Raw genomic sequence first — 22,065 nt, 5'->3', positions numbered from 1 at the left:
ACAGCCTCGGCAGCCCCTGAGAGACCAGCAGCTGCTGGAGGGAGAGAGTGCTGGCAATGAGCTCGCTATCGTCCCCCAGCTGAGAGCTCCCATGAGGCCTGGCTTCAAAAATCGGCCGCGCTAGCCGCCACCGCGTCCCCGGCAGCCATGTTAGCATGACGGGCGCAGGCAGGCAGGCAGGCATCGATAGCAGGCAAGACAGTCTGCACTGAACACTAGCCATGTTAGTATGACGGGCACAGGCAGGCAGGCAGGCAGGCAGTCATCTATAGCAGGCAAGACAGTCTGCACTGAATACCAGCCATGTTAGTATGGCGGGCACAGGCAGGCAGGCAGTCATCTATAGCAGGCAAGACAGTCTACACTGAACACCAGCTATGTTAGTATGACGGGCACAGGCAGGCAGGCAGTCATCTATAGCAGGCAAGACAGTCTACACTGAACACCAGCTATGTTAGTATGACGGGCACAGGCAGGCAGGCATCTATAGCAGGCAAGACAGTCTGCACTCAACACTAGACAGGTCAGCCCGGCTTTTTCCCCCTTTGTGTTTTCTCTGTGTGTTTCTTTTTTTTTTTTTTTTTTTTTTTTCAGAATTCATTTTAGTCTGTTAAAAGGGTTTTGTCTAAAAGCATCGGCTCCGCAACAATGAGAAGCGCTGTCTCCCCCAAACGCTGCTTTGTCCGCGTGGCAGCTCAGCAGCTGGCTCCCAGGGCTTTGTAGACGACGCTTTTTTGTGTTAAGTGTGCGTGTGTGTGTGTGTGTTTGTGTGAGTGTGTGTGTGGCTTGATCTATGTTGAACATTGCCCCCTGCTGGAAGGAATGTACCTGCCTAATCTGAGGTTTATCTTTTGTTCTCCATTTTTGGTCATGGAAAAAAAAGAAAGATTGCTTTTGCAGTATGGCATTTTTCCTCTTAGTGGGTTAATTCCTTGCTCGAAAGTCCAGGAGACTGATTATATCATGTTAAAGAAATAGCAAAGAAACTGTGATTGCACCGGTTATTTCTGCTTATTCCTTTTTGTTTTGTAAATAATCCAGTGGAAATGAGAGAAAAGGCACTTGTGTACGTGTACAGTACGTGTGTGTGTGTGTGTGTGTGTGTGTGTGTGCGTGTGCGTGTGTGTGTGTGGGCGCGTGTGTGTGTGTGTGTGTGTGTGTGTGTGGGCACGTGTGTGTGGGTGTGTGTGCAGGCGCATGTGTGTGATTTGTTTCTTGTTATCTGTTGGAGTGTCAGAATGTGTCCCTGTGCATCTGTTCATAATGTGTCGAATTCATCAGACTTCAGCCTTGTGACGAATAGATTGTAACAATTTAACAAGCACATTGACATTTCACTCAGAGCTGGTGTTCCAAAATGAAACAGTAAATTAAATAACACATCGCAGTCTGACTTCACTTGGTATTTACTGAAGTAAATGTCACTCCATAGCTATCACAACCTCCTTAACAACCACCCACATTTAATTTTGGTTGGCGAAGGTTAGCCAACATTGATTGCTTGTTGGAAGTGACAAGCATCCCAGCATTTAAAGTATCATCTGGTCTATTATGTAGATCGATTAACTCAAAACAGCACTAATGTGCATGTGATGGAAAGCCCTGAAAAAATCTCTTTCTCATTTTTTATCTGCCTGTCAACTCTTCACAGAACTCACTCTCTTTTCTGCTTCTACTGTGAAGCTGTTTTCACTTAGGTGTTTTTTTTGTTGTTTTGTGCTCTAATGCGCACACACACATACACCCAGGCGCGCACACACACACACACACACACACACACACACACACACACACACATCTGTCAGTTCTTCTAAAACACACTGCCATTCTTCTGTTCCTTACTTTCCTTCTGACACTGTTTTTTTCATATACTCACTTCACCTTCTCCTTTTTTTCTCTCTCTCCACACAATAGGTGCTGATCCGAGTGATCGACACCAACAACCACCGACCCCAGTTCTCTCAGCCCAAGTATGAGGTGAGCATAGCGGAGGACACGGCGCCGGACACGGAGGTCCTGCAGATCAGCGCCACCGACCTGGACGAGAAGAACAAGCTGACCTACACGCTCCTGAGCAGCACCGACCCATTCAGCCTGCGCAAGTTCAGACTGGACCCGGGAACCGGAGTGCTGTACACTGCCGAGAGACTGGACCACGAGACCATGCGGACACACACGCTCACAATAATGGTGGGTTGGGAGTGTTATGTGAAAGTCAACTATAGCATTTTCGTTTGAATGAGTAAACGCACACCTTGTGAGGTGCTCACGGCGGTAAAGGTTAAATATAAACAGAAGTGTCGTGGCACACTCGGAACTTAAGATTTTTTATTCCAACGTTTCGGCTTACGCCTTGTAAGCCGAAACGTTGGAATAAAAAATCTTAAGTTCCGAGTGTGCCACAACACTTCTGTTTATAAAGTCAACTATAGCAACAACACCAGTACCAAGATAGACTATTTTGTGTGTTACACCCTAGCAACAAGAACTGCAAACTGTTTTTCAGCTGTCTCTGTTTAATGTTGAGAGCAGTCAATTTCAGCATTCTGTCCGTATCATTGTTGTTGTTCCTGTAAGGCTGGGTTTGTTAGTTAGTTTGGTTTATTCATTTAGCATGTATAATCAACCAGGTGTGCTGCACCTGATGTGCTTCTCTTGAATTGTTATGAGTTCATACCAATGAGGTGCGTGTTAAAAAAGACAGATGGATTGATTGTTGCTTTGCTGTTGAGACTATACTTGGTGATGTGATTGGATTATGGTGTGTATTAATGGACTGGATAACTTTGAGCTTGTGTCACCAACACCTCTGTTTTGTTTCCCTGTCCCTCCTATCGTGTCCCTTCACACTACTCAGGTCAGAGATCAAGACATCCCAGTGAAGCGAAACATGGTGCGAGTCATAGTCAACGTGGAAGACACCAACGACAACGCCCCTTGGTTTACCGGAATCCCATACGTGGGGCGCGTCTTTGAGTCGGCGACCGTCGGCTCGGCTGTCCTCCAGATCACAGCCCTGGATAAGGACAAGGGACAGAACGCCGAGATTATGTATAGCATCGAGTCAGGTGACTAAACACAACATTTCAGATGCCACATCACATCCCTGTGCTCCGTTCCTCACATGCCGATCATGACTTCATAAAAAGCTCCACTCACAAGCACCCAGAGCATCCAGGCCGGGGGTTTAGCCTGCTAGCGAGTAGTTAGTAACCGTGGGATCTGAATGCATGTGTGTCATCCAAGGGTCTTCTGCCCACTGGATGTCTACTCATGAATGGAATATTTGACAGAGTGAGAGTATAATGACTGTAATGTGTTGCAGACAGAGAAAAAGGACGGAGAGATAGAGGCAGAGAGCTAGCTGAGATGTAGGAGGCCAGCAGATGCCTCCTCTCATTTTCCCAGCATTGTTATTGTGGATAAACACGTCATGTTTGGGGAGGGGAGACTCAGCCATAAATGTCACAGAGTGTGCACATTTCAGAGATATTTTTGAACTCTGGAGCTAATTGAAATGTCCTTGACTGGACTGCAGTGTATGCAGTGTAAAAAGAACGTGAGTGGGCAGCTTATTGGTCTGGCTGCTGGAAGGGAGGACCCCATATTAATTACTTTTGTGTAAATGCAGTGTCGGCACTATCATACAATCTTTGCTAATGTTAATCTGCGAACCATGCCTTTGAGAGCAATATAATTATGCTAATAGGGTCCTTATGATTGCAGTAATGTCCTTATAGTTTAATTTAATTTTGACTCAGACACACACTGTTTTAAAATCTTGAGAGAATTGCTTAGTAAGTGTAACTTGTCAATAGGATTGATTTTTAATTTTTTTGTATGTTTTGTCTACAGGAAATGTTGCAAATTCATTTGCCATTGATCCTGTCCTGGGAACCGTTACTGTGGCAAAGGAACTTGACCGGAATAGTCAAAGCCAATTCCAGCTGGTGGTGAAAGCATCAGACAAGGGAACACCATCCATGAGTGCCACATCAACAGTCGACATTACTGTGACAATCTCTGACAATGCCACGCCAAGGTTTACAGAAAAGGAGTACTCTGCAGAAGTTAGCGAATTAGCCCCGTCTGGAACCTTCGTACATCTAGTTTCAGCTAGCAGTCAGTCATCTGTCTTCTACCAGATCAAGGATGGGAATATTAACGGAGCTTTTGACATCAACCCCAACTCAGGAGTAGTGATAACTCAAATGCCACTGGATTATGAGGCAACTCCTTCCTTCAAGCTCACCATTCAGGGGACCAACATGGCAGGACAGGCGAGCAACACCTCTCTGCTTGTCCATCTGAAGGATGAGAATGACAATGCACCGGTATTCATCCAGGAAGAGTTCATTGGGATAGTTACTGAGTCAGCACCTGTCAACAGTGTCATTTTGACCAGAGACAATACCCCATTAGTTATTCGAGCCGTAGATGCAGACCAGGATGCCAGCTCTCGTTTAATCTATCAGATTGTGGAGCCATTTGCCCATAACTACTTTGCCATAGACTCTAGCACAGGGGCAATCAGGACCACCACTGAGTTGGATTATGAGCAGAGAAATACTTTCCGCTTCACTGTACAGGTTCATGACATGGGAATGCCCCGACTCTTTGCTGAGAAGGCTGCAAATGTAACCATCGAGGTTATTGATGTTAACGACTGCTCACCAAAGTTTAACCAGGACCATTATGAGACCTCAGTGTTAGTGCCGACATACAAAGGGGTTGAGGTAGTTGCAGTCAATGCCACAGACTCAGACTCTGGGCCTAATGCCAGACTTATCTATTCCATCTCAGATGGCAATATTGGAGACAAGTTCAAAATGGACCCCGTTTCCGGCATCATCTCCATACAGAACGTCACACAGCTGAGAAGCAGGTACGAGCTCAGGGTAAGAGTGTCTGATGGCAGGTTTGCTAGCACAGTTCCAGTAAAGATCAATGTTAAAGAGAACAAAGAGAGCACTCTGAAACTCAAGCAGACTTCATACAAGGTCACAGTTCAAGAAAACTCTTTAGAAAAGAAGACTTTGGCTGTCATCACCGCTGTTGGAAATCAGGTCAACGAACCACTTTTCTTCACCATTCTGAACCCTGATAAGAGGTTTGAAATTGGCCGCACCTCTGGAGCCCTGTCAACCACAGGCATACCATTTGACCGAGAAGAACAGGATACCTATGATGTGGTGGTCGAGGTGACAAGGGAAGACTTAGAAGATGTTGCCCATGTTCTGGTGGTAATAACTATTGAGGATTCTAATGATAATCCACCCGTGTTTCTCAACCTACCATACCATGCCCTTGTCCAGGTAGATGCACAAGTGGGCCAGGTCATCCGACAAGTCACGGCTGCAGATGCTGACATTGGTAACAATGCTGAGATTTTTTATCACCTACAAGAACAAAATGACTATGTCGAGATAAGCCAGACCGGTGAAATTTCCCTGAAAAGACAGTTTGAGAAAGAATACCTGAACACTGAATTTGTAGTAACTGTTGTCGCAAGAGACGAGGGTCAGCCATCCCTTTCTGCCTCTGTAGAGGTCCCGATTACTGTGGTGAACAAAGCCATCCCATTGTTTGAGAAGTCATTCTACAGTCTGGAAATTCCTGAGAACATACAGTTGCTTACTCCAGTTGTGCATGTTCAAGCTAATGAATCAGAAGGTCCTCGTATTGTGTACACCATCTCAGAAGGAGATCCTCTCAGTCAGTTCGCCATCAACTTTAACACTGGAGTTATTCAGGTGATTCAGCCGTTGGACTTTGAAACGCACCCGGCTTACAAGTTGAGTGTGAGTGCAACAGACTCTCTGACTGGTGCACAGTCCAGCGTGTTCGTCGATATTATTTTGGAAGATGTCAATGACAACGCTCCGGTGTTCCAAGATAAGTTCTATGAGACAAGCCTCTCTGAAGCCTCAGTAATTGGAACAATTGTGTTGCAGGTCACTGCCACGGATGCAGACACTGGAAACAATAAAGTCATCTTCTACCAGATAATAGAGGAAAAGGACAAGAGCTCAGATTACTTCACTATTGACCGTGACACTGGTGTCATTTCGACATCTCGGGCGCTTGACCATGAAGAAATGACCCGGCACAAGCTGACTGTGAGAGCTGTTGATGGAGGAGTTCCCGCTCTCTCCAGTGAGGTTGTTGTCACAGTGCATGTCACGGACTTGAATGACAATGCTCCAGTTTTCTCACAGAGATTATATGAGGCCAGTGTCAGTGAACTGGCACCTCGTGAACACTTTGTCACCCAAGTGCAGGCGTCTGATTCTGACAGCTCAGATGCTGGCAAGTTGGAGTTCTCCATTCTCTCCGGCAACGAAGCACAGAACTTTGCCATGGACAAAAGTACTGGTGCCATTATCATCTCTAACCACAGGAAACCACACATGGAGCCTCTCTACAATCTCAATGTATCTGTTTCTGATGGCGTATTTAGGAACTGGGCCCTTGTTAAAGTAACAACTGTTGGGGCTAACTTCCATAACCCAACTTTCCCTCAAGTTGATTACGTTGTTGAACTGCTGGAAAATACCCCTGCAGGCACCTTGGTTGCAGAGGTTGAGGCAAATGATGATGATTCAGGAACCTATGGACAGCTGACCTACCATATTTTAAATGACTTTGCGAAAGACAAGTTCTCTGTTAATGAAAGAGGCCAGATCTTTACTTTGGAGAGCTTGGATCGTGAGAATCCCCTTGAGAGGGTCATCCCAATCTCTTTGATGGCCAAAGACGGTGGAGGAAAGGTGGGCTTCTGCACCATTAATGTCATCCTTACGGACATCAATGACAACACACCTCAGTTCAGGGCCGCAGAGTACAGGGTGAATGTTGCCTCAGATGTCCCCAGAGGAACCTCGGTGGTTAAAATCATGGCGTCGGATACAGATGAAGGAAGCAATGCTGACATCACCTATGCGATAGAGGCTGATTCTGAGAGCGTGCAAGAGAACTTTGAGATCCATCCACTCACAGGAATCATTGTGACTAAAGAGAGTCTCGTTGGATTGGAGAATGACCTCTACACCTTCTATGTGAGGGCAAAGGATGCAGGAAACCTCTCGAAACAGTCTCTTGTCCCGGTCTATATCCGAATTCTTGCCCCAGAGGTGTCTGTACCAAAATTCGTTGAGCCTCACTACAGATTCCCCATCGATGAAGATCTCCCGATTGGTTCAGAAATTGATGTCATCCAGGCCGAGAGTGAACAGGCTGTCGTCTACAGCCTGGTGAAGGGAAACACCGTAGAGAGTAATCTAGAAGACATCTTTGTAATCGACAGAGAAAGTGGGTCCCTGAAGTTGGAAAAGAGCTTGGATCATGAGACAACCAAATGGTACCAGCTTACACTGCAGGCTCAGAGTGAGAACGAAGTAGGAGAGGTTGTATCCTCTGTGGATATCAACATTCAGGTTAAAGATGTCAATGACAACCAGCCTCTTTTTGAGGCAAACCCCTATGAAGCAGTTGTGGTGGAGAACCTCCCAAGTGGAACCTCTGTGATCCAAGTGAAAGCTACAGATCTGGATTCTGGCACCAACGGTCAGGTAGTGTACAGCCTGGACTCAACCCAAGAGTCGGCAGAGATTGCCGAGCTTTTTGCCGTCAACAGCGAGACGGGATGGGTGACGACGCTGAAGGAGCTGGACCGCGAGAAAAAGAGCAAGTACACTGTGGCTATCCTAGCCACTGACCGTGGGGAAAAAGTACAGCTGGTGGCCAGTACCAAGGTGGAGGTGATGGTGGCAGATGTGAACGACAACCCACCCCGCTTCACGGCTGAAATCTACAAGGGCACTGTGAGTGAAGATGACCCACCACCGAGTGGGGTGATAGCCATCCTTAGCACAACTGACGCTGATGCAGAGGACATCAACAAACAAGTCAACTACTTCATCACAGGTATGAATGCTTGTTATAAATTGTAATGGAAACTAAGTGTACAACCTAAGAATCTGGGTAAATTAGTGTCCCAGATACTTCTAGACACTTCAGTCTGCAGCCATATTTACTCAATTTAATAGAGCAAACATTTTGGCTGTTTTTTTCTATCTGCAACTTACTAATCAGCAGAGATTCCATAAAAATATTTGGGTTATATTAATGGAAAAAGGAAGAAAGAAAAAAGGCTTTAATTATCCCAGTAGCACTTTTGAAATCGACAGGGGAAATGCACTTCCTCTGGTATTAATTAACTTGTGTGGATAACTCTGCCAGGTTTATTAGACAAATATTGGAAATTGCTTCTCACAGTTTGTGGTGATGTAGGCTTACAGCCACATACAGCAAGAACTGAACCAAATGCTTGTTATTTTTTCAGTTCCTCAGGAGCCACACAGTATTACAACACATTCACATATGTGTATGTATACAACACAAATTGATGTTCAATTGATTATTAACATTATTTTGCTATTTATTTATCACTTACGTGGTACTGGGCATTGATAGTATTGCCTATTCTATGTCACTATTATGTATAGCATTTATCTTATAGTTTTGTGGTCTCAACTGTTTTATGACTCTCTCCACTTAGTCCAAGTACTTATGTATGCATAAATACAATAATCTCATTTCTGTACATTTTTGATAATTTCATGATAATTCTGACTGTTCTTCCCCTTGACTATGTGACTGCAGGAGGCGATCCCCTGGGACAGTTTGCCATCGAGCATATCCAGAATGAGTGGAAGGTGTCTGTCAGGAAGGCCCTGGACCGTGAGGAGAGAGACAATTACCTGCTGAACATCACTGCCACTGATGGGACCTTTGTAGCCAAGGCTGTGGTCGAGGTCAAGGTGCTGGATGCCAATGACAATAGCCCTGTGTGTGAGAAGGTATGTTGGAACAACCCATATTCACATCATTAAAACAATAGTGACAATGTCCTAAATAAAATAAGATGATAATTACTCTATCACATTACATTATGTTATTTTATACAGTATATTATATTGTGAAGGTGTCTCGATGAAATACATTTATACAAAATCCGCTGTTTTCAAGCTATTTCTAATAAGTGCTAAAAGAATTGTACAAATGCTATTTCATGGAGCACTTGAAGCCACTCTGTTAAAGTAGAGGATTTGTAGAAGCACGAGGAAATTACAGACAAATGGCTGTGTGAAAAGTGACTATTTTTTGCCAACTTGACTGTTCCTTTTGAACTTTGATTATTGCGATGTCTGTACTCTCTTAGTGGAAGTGAAATGACTATAATTCTGTTCTCTTTTGTCTCTCTACCCCCGCTTCACCTTCATTCCTCTCATTTCTGTTGTCTTTATACCTCTACCGTAACTGCCATTCTTTCCATTCCATCTGCCTCTCTGCTTTCATTCCTTTCCCCCCTCTCTTTCCCTTCTTCTTCTTCTCCATATCCCTGTCTTCCTCTGCCCCCCCTGCTCTTTCCCTTCTTCTCTTTTCTCCATATCCCTGTTTTCCTCTCTGACCCACCCCCCCCCCTCTCTCTCTCTTTCTTCGCTGTGTAGTCGCTCTACGCTGAGTCCGTTCCAGAGAACGCTTCTCCAGGCAGGCTGATTCTGCAAGTCTCTGCCACCGACGCGGATATCCGCTCCAACGCCCAGATCTCTTACGAGCTGGTGGGACGCAGCGCACAGCACTTCACCATCGACCCAGACACAGGTAAAGTGAAGGATACGCACGTCACGGAACACCACTCCGATCACTCAGAAGCTCAGATCAGCGTTTACTGAAGGAGAAATTACAGTACCTATTGGTCTTGCAGTTGACTAGAATAGAGATGTCATCTCTTTTTTTTTCTTTTTTTTTAAATGAAGTCGTCTGGCCAGTGTAGAATTAGCAGACGTTATATAGTAGACATTTGCAACTGCATTTTACGTATTCACTTGCCCGTTGTATCCGTGCTGTATGCAAGTGAAGTGGACTGCACCTCATTGATGTGAAGAGCTCAGCCCTGTTATGTGGTGAAATACTATTTTCTCAGCTTGTTCAGGAACTGAGCTCTTAACCTTACATCATGAGTGGTTTGGTGAAGCTGGGCTTCAGGAGCCCAAACTAGACCCCAGGCCCCCATAGGGATGTCAGCCCAGCAGAGGTTATTCTCAGACTCCACTCCGTCATTGTCACATTATGGAGTCGGGCATTCGGCCATCTTCCTCACGGGGAGCGAACGTCCGCAGTGGCCTTCAGTCCTTGTGATGTGTATTCAAAGCACGGTGTTGTCCAAGGCTGAAGTCAATGTCAGTCTTTGTGTCTCATTTTTTTAACAGCTACTTTGTCGTACTGATGACCAAGGGACAAAGGCAGCCCTGAATGTCTTCGTAGCCTTACACATGCATGACCAGATACCAACAATAAAACCCCTGCTAACATTCTTCATGCTGGTATCTCCAGCCACACTCACACACTTATCACACATACTCACACACACACGCACACACGCACGCACGCACGCACGCACGCACGCACGCACGCACACACGCACGCACACACACACACACACACACACAATGAAACACAACTTTCAAATGAAAATATATGAAAAATAGCTTTGATGTTACCGTTCAGATACTCTGTGTTATGGCTCTAATGCCACTGCCTTCTGAGAGCACAGCACAAGGCAGGAGTATAATCCTCAGTGATTCCTGCAGTCCTGTTCCAAACATCAAATCTGATTGAATTCTAATCCCTGCTTCAGCACACATGTGTGCAAGTGTGTGTGCATGCGTGTGCATCTTTCATGCCCGTAGTTGCAGTGAAGCATTCGGTCCAAAGCCCTGTCATTAATTTCATTTAATACGTCTCGGGGTCGAGTCCCAGCTGTGAGGGGCGTCGGCCTCGATGTTTAGGATCTGTAATTTTCTCACACTGACAGCTCATGTCCTGTCCGTCTTCCTCTAGTAACGCAGAAATTCCCGCGTGGGGAGAAGTCCCAGTCCATATATCCTGATGGCTCATCTTAAGCTAATAGACAGCTTGAAAAACGGCATCCATTAGTGTAAATGGAACTGTTCTGACAGCAGCAACAAGACAGCCGCCAAACAGCAGCCATTTAACTGCATGCTTTGTAGTGGTGGGTGAGTGGGTGGTGCTTTGGGGGAAAAGGGAAAGCCAAGACAGTTGGCTTAAATCAGAGCAACTGCAGTGGTGCAAGTTTAATGAATCTGGAGTGTTTTTTTGTTTGCTGTTTTAATTTATTTATCTTCTTCTTGAGGGAAAAGGAGAAAGTGCTCTATTGTGTGTCAATGATGCCGAGAGACTGATTTATTTTTCTGGAACTGATTTTTTTTTTCTCCCAAAGAGGTCTGGCAGATGCTTTTTTCCCAGTGGTAGCTCTCTGGCGCTCATCTGTTCCATCTCTAAGCCAGTGGATCCTGGTGTCCTGCAGTGCCTCCCCACGTAGTCATAATCACAATTCTCATTCTCTCTCTCTCTCTCTCTCTCTCTCTCTCTCTCTCTCTCTCTCTCTCTCTCTCTCTCTCTCTCTCTCTCTCTATCTTTCTTTCAAACACACACACACACAAACACACACACATAGGTACATACTGTACATACACACAGACACACACACACACATACACACACACACACACACGCACACACACACACACACACACACACACACACACACACACACACACACACACACACACACACACACACACACACACACACACACACACATACACACATACACATACACAAACAGTAGGTAACATAAATACACAGACACACATGTACATACTGTACAGTATGTGGACTCAACGAACTTCAAGTACACACAGATACTCACACACACTCATTTCCACCCACACTCAAACTTCTGCTGAATTATTTACTTATTTTGCCTCTGAAGAGTATAAGCTAGCTGTTTGGAAGCCTGGCTCTGCCTTTGATGGTGTTTGGAGGCAGCACACTGGAAGATGTTTTGCGGTCAGCTGCCTCTGACAGCCCTGCTGTGTTTTGTCAGAGAATTTCTGTCAGGCCTCTACTCGAATCGGTGTGGAAAAGCTCTCGTCTACACCATTCCATCAATGTGCTTGCTGAATAGAAATGGAATTATTTGTCTTATTTATTTGTCTGTTTTGCTTTCTCTCTATCGTAACCTGTGCACTTACTGATTCTGTCAGGGTCGACTGTGGGTGAAGATTTGCTGCAGAAACCTGTACTGCAAAGCAAAGTCACAAACAAAGGCGCACAGCTCCATGCTTTTTCATGTTTGTTTGCTGCATGACAATAGGAGTGGGATGTAAGTATTGATTTCTTCTCTCTCTTTGTCACCCTGTCCCCTCCGTCCCCCGCAGGTGAGCTGAAGACGCTGCAGCCCCTGGACCGAGAAGAAGAGGCCGTTCACCGGATGAAGGTGCGGGCCCTGGACGGTGGGGGTCGGTACTGCGAGGCTGATGTGGAGATTACGGTAGAGGATGTGAATGACAACGCTCCGCAATGCTCATCGAACCCCTACACCATCACGGTCTTTGAGAACACTGAGATCCACACCATCGTGGGACGTCTACAGGCCACAGATGCTGACGCAGGTATGCACACTGTGCTGTCTCCCCCTCTCTCTTACACACACACACACAGATACAAACACACCCCAACACACTCTCCTAGTTGACTCATGGAAAACAACTTATGGTCTCCGGAAGGTCACTGAAAGAACGGCAAAGTTTTGAAGAGACAACTTCTCTAGTTTAGGAAACTGAAGTTGGAAGAAAATGTATTCTCCTCTAGTCTGTCTATTTTCAGAATCAAAGTAATTCAGTGGAATGGCAAAATAGAATGCAGCGGAAATGACACATTGTTGCAGTATTGAATCATAGGGTCTCTGGCAATTAACATCCCTTAATATCCAGGCCTGTAATTCCTCTTAAATCAAGCAGTCTGCCAGCTTCTAAAAAAACCTGAAGACTTTAACAGAACTCTAATAAATCCAGTCATGCACATGCCCTATTGAGAGGAATAGCAGCTGACTTAAGCCACAGATCATATGAAATCCCAAAAAGGTGGCATTGTGCAGATCCCAGCGCAGCTTAGGCGAAATCTTCTCTCTGTTTAACATTCACGCTGCAGCGACGGGCCTCTCATATTCACTCACTCACCCTCAGCAAGAACAGCAAGCGCTCAGGGACCTTCACATCACCTGTGATTTAGTGAACACTCACCCACACTCTTTCCCTTTCTCTATCTCTTTCACACACCCACACACACTCACACACACAGACAGACATACACACACCCATATGCTCAGGCTATACCCTTAATGAGTGTCATAACAAGTTCAGCACTGTGGAGTCTTATACACAGGAGGAAAAACGATTATGTGAACTTTAAATTTGCTAAATTTTGTATGCATTTATCTTCAGCCCAGTGACACTAGAGCCATCAGAGAGTTGTGCGGCACCTGTTGCAGAACCTAGCTTGTGCTTACACAGAGCTTTTGCCTGTTCATTGGATCTGTGATTCCCCTGAGTAGAGCGATCATTAGTCTGATAATCAGAGCAGACGGCTGCAGAGGCGCTCTTTAAATCTGCAGCCTGGGAGACTGCTGACTGTGCAAGACCTGCAGGGCCTTCAAGCTAGCGCTCTCGCACTAGTCCTACACATGCACACAGACACACACACTCTCTCTCTCTCTCTCTCACACACACGCACACACACACATACACACACGAAGACACAGACACACACTTGCATAGTAGCCTCTTCCTCTTTTCCTCAGATACCACACCATATGCCGATCACATCCGATGGAGTGCAGCAGAGACCTGTGATCTCAGATGTGCTCAAATGCCCCTCTCCCGCACCCCTTATCCCCTTAGCAAGTTAACGGCTCTATTTCCCCCTATTGCAGTTCCCCTTCCCCTCTACAGCACCCAGTCGATAGAGGCTCATGCTGCTCTCCGAACAGCGCTATGAGACTATCTCCCTCTGACCCAAACTGAAAAACCCTCTCCCACCACTTGATACTTTCCACTACTTTCTTTAGTCGTATTTGGCTATCATCATTTCAAAATGGTGGGCTAATGGATCTCACGTGGCAGGGTAACAGAGGACAGGTTTGAAAAGTCCCCTACTCAATTGCGCACGCACACATACACACACACACACACACACACACACACACACACACACACACACACCTACCCACACCCACACACACACACACACACACACACACACACAAACACACACTCCTCAGTGTTTGCTGGCCTGTGCACATTAACCTCACAGTGAAACATCACAGGATGAGGCGCAAGATATTTGGCCTCCTTTATGTGCCTCGCGCCTCCCTCCTGTTGGCAGTTTGGAACCCGGGGCTTTTATCTCGCTCCAGGACCCGAGGCAGGGCTTTGACAGACGCAATGAGATTGTGGAACTAGGTCAGTCAGGCAGAAGCTGAGGGCGCTTCAAAAGACCGCGCTTCGCTGGTACTGCCATGGAGGTGCATGGCGCTTGCACCTGAACTAGCAGAGACAAGGAGAGCCGAATAAGGTCAGGTTCTCGCAGCTGCTTCAGAGAGTCCCTTGCCACTCCCAACAAGACTGTGTGTGTGTGTGTGTGTGTGTGTGTGTGTGTGTGTGTGTGTGTGTGTGTGTGTGTGTGTGTGTGTGTGTGTGTGTGTGTGTGTGTGTGTGTGTGTGTGTGTGTGTGTGTGTGTGTGTGTTCCTCGCCCGTTATCACTATGACCTATACAGAGTACAGAGGAGATAGGATTTGGCCGGTTTTTGTTATCGCCGGAATTCGAAGAATTCATTTTGTCTGCGTGTGTCTCTGTACTCGTTCTTTGATAATGTGAAGCTGTTGGCGTCATCGGGGTCCTGTGTCTTTTGCCGTTGTTTAGTGTTCCTGAGTCGTTTTGTGTGTGTGTGTGTGTGCTGTCTGTGTGTTCTTTTTTGTGGTGTCTGTTGGAGTGATGCTCTGGCCATGTCAGGTGTAGCATGCTATCTGTTCGCTGCATGATCCAGGCTTATCACGGGCAGTACCCATGAAAGTGCCCAGCGCAGTCAGGGGACAGTGGACCGGACAGAGCCAGTGCCCTTGGGCTCCGATAAGGAGATCTGTGTGGGGAACATGCCATTCTCGTTCTCACGCCTCAGTCCATCACGTAGACGGCTCCCTTTCCCGTTGACGTCTCTCGCACACACTCTTTCCACCTGAAAACTGGAGGCCTCTTCAATGTAGCCAAGTAGACCACTCGCTCGGAAAAAAAAATATGGAAGTGTTAATTCCCCTCTCTCTCCACCCTCTTCACCCCTCTATGTGCATGGCTATCTCACAGTTTGAAAAAAACTGGAGGAGACAAGCACAAAATTATGTGTTTACTGATGAGAGGGAAGATTGCTAAATGGCTTGGCACAATCCACTCAGCCATCATTAAGCAATTTCACAGAGGCAATTTTGCCCGATAAACACTCTGCCGATGTTTGTGTGTGTGTGTGTGTGTATTAGTGTGCATATAGTGACTCTATGTATTTAATGTAGTCCCTGTTATGTGTGTGTGTGTGTGTGTGTGTGTGTGTTAAAGGCTGTGTTGTTATTGGTGGTGGGGTTAGTCGACCAGAGAGCTAGTCGGTTTTCACCTGCAATGAGCAAGGAGGATTTGCTGATAAATGCAGATATAATGAGAGTGTGTGTGTGCAGAAACGCATTGCATGTGCATGATTCTCTCTTTTCCTCGCTCTACACCCCTGGGTCTCTTTCTCTCTCCATACCTCTGGCCTTGTCCCCTAACTCAGCCATAGCTCATAACGAGCAAGGAGAATCAAATTCCTCGGCCCAGTTTATCTGTCATACATACAGATATACTATATATATATATATATATATATATATATATATATATATATATATATGTGATATAAAATATATATATGTATACTCTATATAAGATATGTCCTCATAGTTTATCCATGTGTCTCTAAACTTCCAGACCAGGGGCAAAGGTTTCCTGCCTTCCATATTTATATGAGCATCTGTGGGCTGTTTATTTATGAACTCGTCCATTGTTTTGAACACCAGTTTCCCTGCCCTCTGTCTGGGACTGAAATAGTGCATCTTGCCTTTCTGCTTGTTTATTTATGGGCAGACGGTACAATTGATTTTTTCATTCCTCTGATGTTGTTGCTCTCTCTCCTCACGTCTTGCTCTTCCGTCTCTCCCCTCGCCGTCTCAGGCTCCAACGCCGAGGTGGCGTTCTCCCTGGCCGACTCGGCCGACGGCACCTTCTCGGTGGACGAGCGGAGCGGCCTGCTGCGCCTGGAGCAGCCGCTGGACCGCGAGCTGCGCTCCGTCTACGCGCTGCGGGCGCGCGCCACCGACCTGGGCTCGCCGCGCCGCCTCTCGGCGCTCTGCGACGTCATGGTGTCCGTGCTGGACATCAACGACGACCCGCCCGTCTTCGAGCGCCGCGAGTACGCCGCCACGCTGGCCGAGGACGTGACGGCGGGCGCCCAGGTGCTGCGCGTGCACGCCACCAGCCGCGAGAGAGAGGGCTCCAACGAGATCGCCTACGCCATCGTCAGCGGCAACGAGCGCGGCGCCTTCCGTGTGGACCCCTCAACTGGTATGTTCTGAATTCATAAGATATCTATAATTCATATGTATATCTTACCATAGTAACATTTTCCATGCACAGTAAACCTAGAACTGATAACCATGTACTCCTTTGTTCTGCTCCTTTATACTCCTCCTCTTCTCCTGCTTCTCTTTTGCTCCCTCTCTTCCTCGCTGCGTAGGTGACATCTTTGTGATTGAGAGTCTGGACTACGAGACCTGCCACGAGTTTTACCTGACGGTGGAGGCCACGGACGGGGGCACCCCGCCGCTAAGCGACATGGCCACCGTCAACATCAACCTGACGGACGTCAACGACAACAGCCCCCTCTTCAGCCAGGGGGTCTACTCTGCTGTGGTCAGCGAGGACTCCGAGCTCGGGAAGACTGTTGTGGTGGTGAGGGACTCTCTCTCTCTCTCTCTCTCTCTCTCTCTCTCTCTCTCTCTCTCTCTCTCTCTCTCTCTCTCTCTCTCTCTCTCTCTCTCTCTCTCTCTCTCTCTCTCTCTCTCTCTCTCTCTCTCTCTCTCTCTCTATTTCACCCTGATCTTTCTCTATCAATCAGAGTCTTTTGCACTCTGCATCTCTCAGGTCTCTCTCTCTCTCTTTCTCTCTCTCTCCTCCTTCCACTGAAGACTCTTCTCTGCCTCTGCCCTCTGGCCACCTGTCAAACTGACTAGTTTAAGGGTCTTCAGATCGATTCTCTCTTTCAGAACTGTCTCTTCCTCTCTTGTACCTTTTGCTACAGTGTGACTTTACGCCGTCTGCTTTTACTCCCTATTTCTTTGTATCACCTGAATCTACCTGAATAGTGATCAACCAGTCTGGAATAATAATAATAATAATAATAATAATAACAGTTATCGTAGTTCTAGTGTGTCTCCTCTCCCTGCTCTGCTCTGCTCTCTCGCTCTTTCTCTGTGTGTGTGTGTGTGTGTGTGCGCACGCCTACCCTCTGCCCTAGCACAGCAGGCACACCCCCAGCCCTGTTAATTAGAAACAAGTGTGGCTCATTACAGCAAGCTACCAGAGGCCATCACGACCCAACTCTCTCTCTCTCTCTCTCTCGCCTGCTTGCTCCTCTTGCTTCTCTCCGTCCTTTCCTCCCCTCTATTCCATTTCCCTGTCCTCCAGCTCCTCACGCTTCCCTCCCCTCTTCCCCTCCCCTCTTCCTCTCTCCGTCTCTCTCTCTCTCTCTCTCTCTCTCTCTCCTTCTCTCTCTCTCTCTCTGTGTGGTAGCCCTCTCCCTCCATCTCTCTCTCTCTCCCTCTGTGTATGTTGTTCTTCACATGTCAGATCTCAGTGAATATAAATGGCTGGCGGTGGGATGAGAGTGTGGGTGTAATTCTTGGAGGCGTTACACTCCCGTGCACTCTGATTTCCCTCAGGAGCCCTCGTGGTCCTGCTCAAGCCTCTGTGCCGTCACACTCTCCCCCGTAACACCTGTGTCCTTGCTAATCTATTATAAACAGGTGTGTGTGTTCCTGCTGGGTCGTCATGCATCTCTTTTTTTCTCTCTCTCTCTCTCTCTCGCTCTCTCTTTCCCCCTTCTCTCTCTTCCTCTCTGTCTCTCGTTTCCCTGACTCTCTCAGGTCATGGCAGACGATTGCCGACGGGCCCTCCTTCAACCAGTACGCTACTCCATCATCGACGGTAACCAGGGCAACCCCTTCACGATGGACGCGCTGCGAGGAGAGGTGAAGGTGGCTCGGGCGCTGGACCGAGAGAAGGTGAGGCGCTTGGCAGCTGCAGGGGGCGTTCTCATCCCCCCCCCCCTACTGCCCACTCTGGCCCCCCCTGCCAGCCAACACACGCAGCAGGCCTCTGGCCACAGCCACAGTGTTTGGGCTGCATAGTGTGTGCTTTTTGTTCATTTCCATGTTGGTTTTCAGAAACTGTTGTTGTAATTTTGTTATCCTGATCTGTGTGTGTGTGTTTGTGTGTGTGTGTGTGTGTGTGTGTGTGTGTGTGTGTGTGTGTGTGTGTGTGTGTGTGTGTGTGTGTGTGTGTGTGTGTGTGTGTGTGTGTACAGACCTCTGGCTACACTCTGACAGTGCTGGCATCAGACAGTGGAAACCACCAAGATCCAGCAGCGCCACAGTCAACGTGGACGTGTCGGATGTGAACGACAACCCGCCGCTTTTCTCTCAAGCCAACTACACGCTCATCATCCAGGTGAGCCAAGAGAGAGATTGAGACTAGTGTATGGGGAGGAGGGGGGGGGGAGAGGCAGGAAGCAGCACTTCAAGAGAGATGGACTGAAATGAAGTGAGACATAGAGGATGGAAAGACAAAAGGACGGATGCATAGTTTAGATAGAAAGCGGAGAACAGCAGCGAGTGATAGACGATAGAGTGGAAAGTGAAAAAAAACAAGCATGAGAGAATGAGAGAGAAAGAGAGAGAGAGAGAGAGAGAGAGAGAGAGAGAGAGAGAGAGAGACGAGGGGCAGGTAGAACATGAATCACCATCTCATTCCCTGTTGGAGTCCCCGGCAGTGAAAAGAAAGCAGAATTGAATTTCACAGCAATTCCAGCGAGCGGCCCTGAAGCCCACTGGGTTTTTGTGCTGTGAGACAATACCAACAGGAAAATGAAGGGCTCGCTTGCAGACTGTCTCCGCTGTCCGGTCTGAAGCTGTCGCAGGAATGTTAAGCGTGTAACTCTATCCTATGGAAAATACCTTCTTTGATCTGTTCAGGATGCTTAGGCAACTTGGCACCTGCATCTCCAGCAGTACGCACGACAGGGGAGTTTTAGTGGAGGGAAATGCGGTGTCTTAATCTGCTTAGTTTGTGGGTTCTGTGTCAGTGTGTCTGCTGTGCAGAATTTACCCATCACACCCGTATTCTGTAGAGAGAGAGAGAGAGGTTCTGATTGACCTGGTTGTTCTGGTTGTTCTGCAGGAGAACCGGCCAGTGGGCACCAGCGTTCTGCAGCTGACCGTGACGGACCGCGACGCCTCGCACAACGGCCCGCCGTTCACCTTCTCCATCGTCGGCGGCAACGAGGACAACGCCTTCGAGATCAACCCCCAGGGGGAGCTGCTGGCCGCTGCTCCTCTGAGCCGCCAGGCCAAAGACCAGTACCTGCTGCAGATCCAGGTGAGTCTGCCGCACCTCCCACAGGGGGGGGGGGACGGGGGGGGACGGACAGGTCCAGCGGGGGCGTAGGCCAGCGCTCCTCGTTACCTGCCTGTCTCATCCCCCTCTGCTCTGGCCAGTCTCTGCCCATCTCTCCTCTTGCTCTTGGACTGCATCCTGTGGGCGTTTTGTGTTAGGGCATTTTTTTTTTTTTTTTTTTTGTGTTGCTCTTCTTGGGAAACCTCCATGTGCAGCAGCAGCAACAGCACCCTGGCTGTAATGAATGCAGAGAGAAAGAAACGAGGGAGTGTGAAAAAGATGTGTAAATGTCTGGGCGCCGGGTGCTTTTGTGCTGTTTGGTATTCTGTTCACCAGAGCCCAGCCGCCCTCTCCTGTAGAGTGCAGAAGCGGGTCAAACATGAAAGCACCGCTTTTTACTTCTCTCTTTCTCCAGCCATCCCTCCTTCTTTCTTTCTCTCTCTCTCGCTCCCTCTCTCTCTCTCACTCTCTCTCTCTTTATCTTTATCCTTCTCCGTCTCTCTCCTCTGTTTCTCTGTCTGTTTTGATATCCATCCGTTTTTGGTGCTAATGACCTGCAGCTGAACTAGACCACTGTGGTGAGAGAGAACGAGCGAGGGATAGAGAGAGAGAGAGAAAGAGAGAGAGAGGGAGAGAGAGAGAGAAACTGAGACGGTGAGAGAACAGAGTTTAGGTGGGCGGAAAGAGTCAGCAGTCAGCACTCTGAGTTGCTCTCTCTCTCTCTCTCTCTCTCTCTCTCTCTCTCTCTCTCTCTCTCTCGCTGAAATCTCCACCAGCTTTATCCGGTGGGTGCGTTACAGCTCGCCTCGTTATTTATTTTTAAAGATCGGGCCCAGAATTCCAGGCTTTAGTCAGCCGTGCTTTCCCCTCGTACGCAGCACGTGGAGTAGACCCATCTGCTGCAGTGCAAAGGACGTGTGCGAAAAAAAAGAAATAGATTTTTTAAAAAGAAATGGCATTTGCAATAATATTTACTTATGCATAGGGATCTCGATGTGTTCATGTGAGCGAGAGAGAGAGGGATTTTCTCTAAGGGAAGAACTCGCTCGCACACACTGGTACGGAACAGAATGTTGGACCACAAGCTCCCTCTACTGGCTGTCTTAAATCACTGCAGTCATGAAGGCCGTTGTGTGTGCCAGGTTCTATTCTGTGTCTTGGAAACACTTTGTTCTCTCACCCATGAGTAAGAGCTGTAAAAGGTTTATGTAAATACTCCAGCAGAAGTTAGTAATTGAGTTTGACATTTCCTTTCTGGTGGTGTCGTGTCTGCCTCAGGTGTCTGATAGCGGTCGGCCGCAGCTCCACTCCTCGGCTCTGGTGAGCCTGCGGGTGATCGAGGAGAGCGTGCACCCTCCGGCCATCCTGCCCCTGGACGTGTTTGTGACGGTCGCCGGCGACGAGTACGCCGGCGGGGTGCTGGGCAAAGTGCACGCCACCGACCAGGACGTGTACGACACGCTGACCTACAGCCTGGCCCACACGCCCGACTCGGCCCTCTTCGCCATCTCGCCGACCGACGGCAAGCTGGTGGCGGTCGGGGCGCTGGACGCGGGCCAGTACGCGCTCAACGTCACGGTGACGGACGGGCAGTTCGGCGCCACGGCGCGGGCCAGCGTGCACGTGCGGCCGGCCGAGAGCCGCGCCCTGGACAACGCCATCGGCGTGCGCTTCGCCGCCATCGCGCCCGAGGAGTTCATCGGCGACTACTGGCGCAACTTCCTGCGCGCGCTGCGCAACATGGCGGGCGTGCGGCGCGGCGAGGTGCAGCTGGTGAGCCTGCAGCCGGCGGCCGACGCCTCCGGGGACCTGGAGGTGCTGCTGGCCCTGGAACGTTCCGGAAGCCCCTACCAGCCTCAGGAGGTAAGTACAGCCGTCCACCGCACACCGTGCTTTAGGGGCGGGCGAGCACACGCGAGGCACACGCATGACGGAATGGTCTCCTCCGGACAGGTGGTGTTCCGGAAGCTCAACGCCTCGGTCGCGGTCATAGAGGAGATGACCGGCGTGCGCATCGTGCGCGTCGTCAAGAAGCTCTGTGTCGGCCTGCCGTCCGACTGCCCGGCGAGGTTCTGCCAGGAGACGGTCACCTTGGAGTCGGCCGCCATGGCGACGTACAGCACAGCGAGGCTGAGCTTTGTCACGCCGCGGCACCAGCGCCAGGCCACCTGTCTGTGTGAAGGTACGAACACAACCTCCACACACACACACACACACACACACACACACACACACACGCCACCGCAAGGCCCCCTGTCTGTGTGAAGGTATGAACACAACCTTCACACGTACACACACACACCTGCACCAGGCCACCTGTCTGTGTGAAGGCATGAACACAACCTTTACACACACACACACACACACACACACACACACATACA

The 22,065-nt window shown here is 48.4% G+C and overlaps 1 protein-coding gene across 1 annotated transcript in view; it reads left to right on the top strand.

Annotated features, from left to right (window-relative positions):
• The window catches only part of fat1a (FAT atypical cadherin 1a), a 78,154-nt gene that overhangs the window by 44,618 nt on the left and 11,471 nt on the right, over positions 1–22,065 (top strand). The window contains 14 exon segments of the mRNA XM_062523542.1: positions 1,915–2,190; positions 2,858–3,068; positions 3,856–7,926; positions 8,665–8,861; positions 9,513–9,666; positions 12,309–12,542; positions 16,184–16,573; positions 16,746–16,960; positions 18,154–18,291; positions 18,594–18,633; positions 18,636–18,736; positions 19,466–19,663; positions 20,960–21,544; positions 21,635–21,863. Of these exon segments, the coding sequence (XP_062379526.1) occupies positions 1,915–2,190; positions 2,858–3,068; positions 3,856–7,926; positions 8,665–8,861; positions 9,513–9,666; positions 12,309–12,542; positions 16,184–16,573; positions 16,746–16,960; positions 18,154–18,291; positions 18,594–18,633; positions 18,636–18,736; positions 19,466–19,663; positions 20,960–21,544; positions 21,635–21,863 (7,039 nt within the window).

Source organism: Sardina pilchardus, chromosome 2 (assembly GCF_963854185.1).
Source record: "Sardina pilchardus chromosome 2, fSarPil1.1, whole genome shotgun sequence".
Taxonomy (NCBI): Eukaryota; Metazoa; Chordata; class Actinopteri; order Clupeiformes; family Clupeidae; genus Sardina; species Sardina pilchardus.
This window is presented reverse-complemented; position numbering and strand designations above follow the sequence as displayed.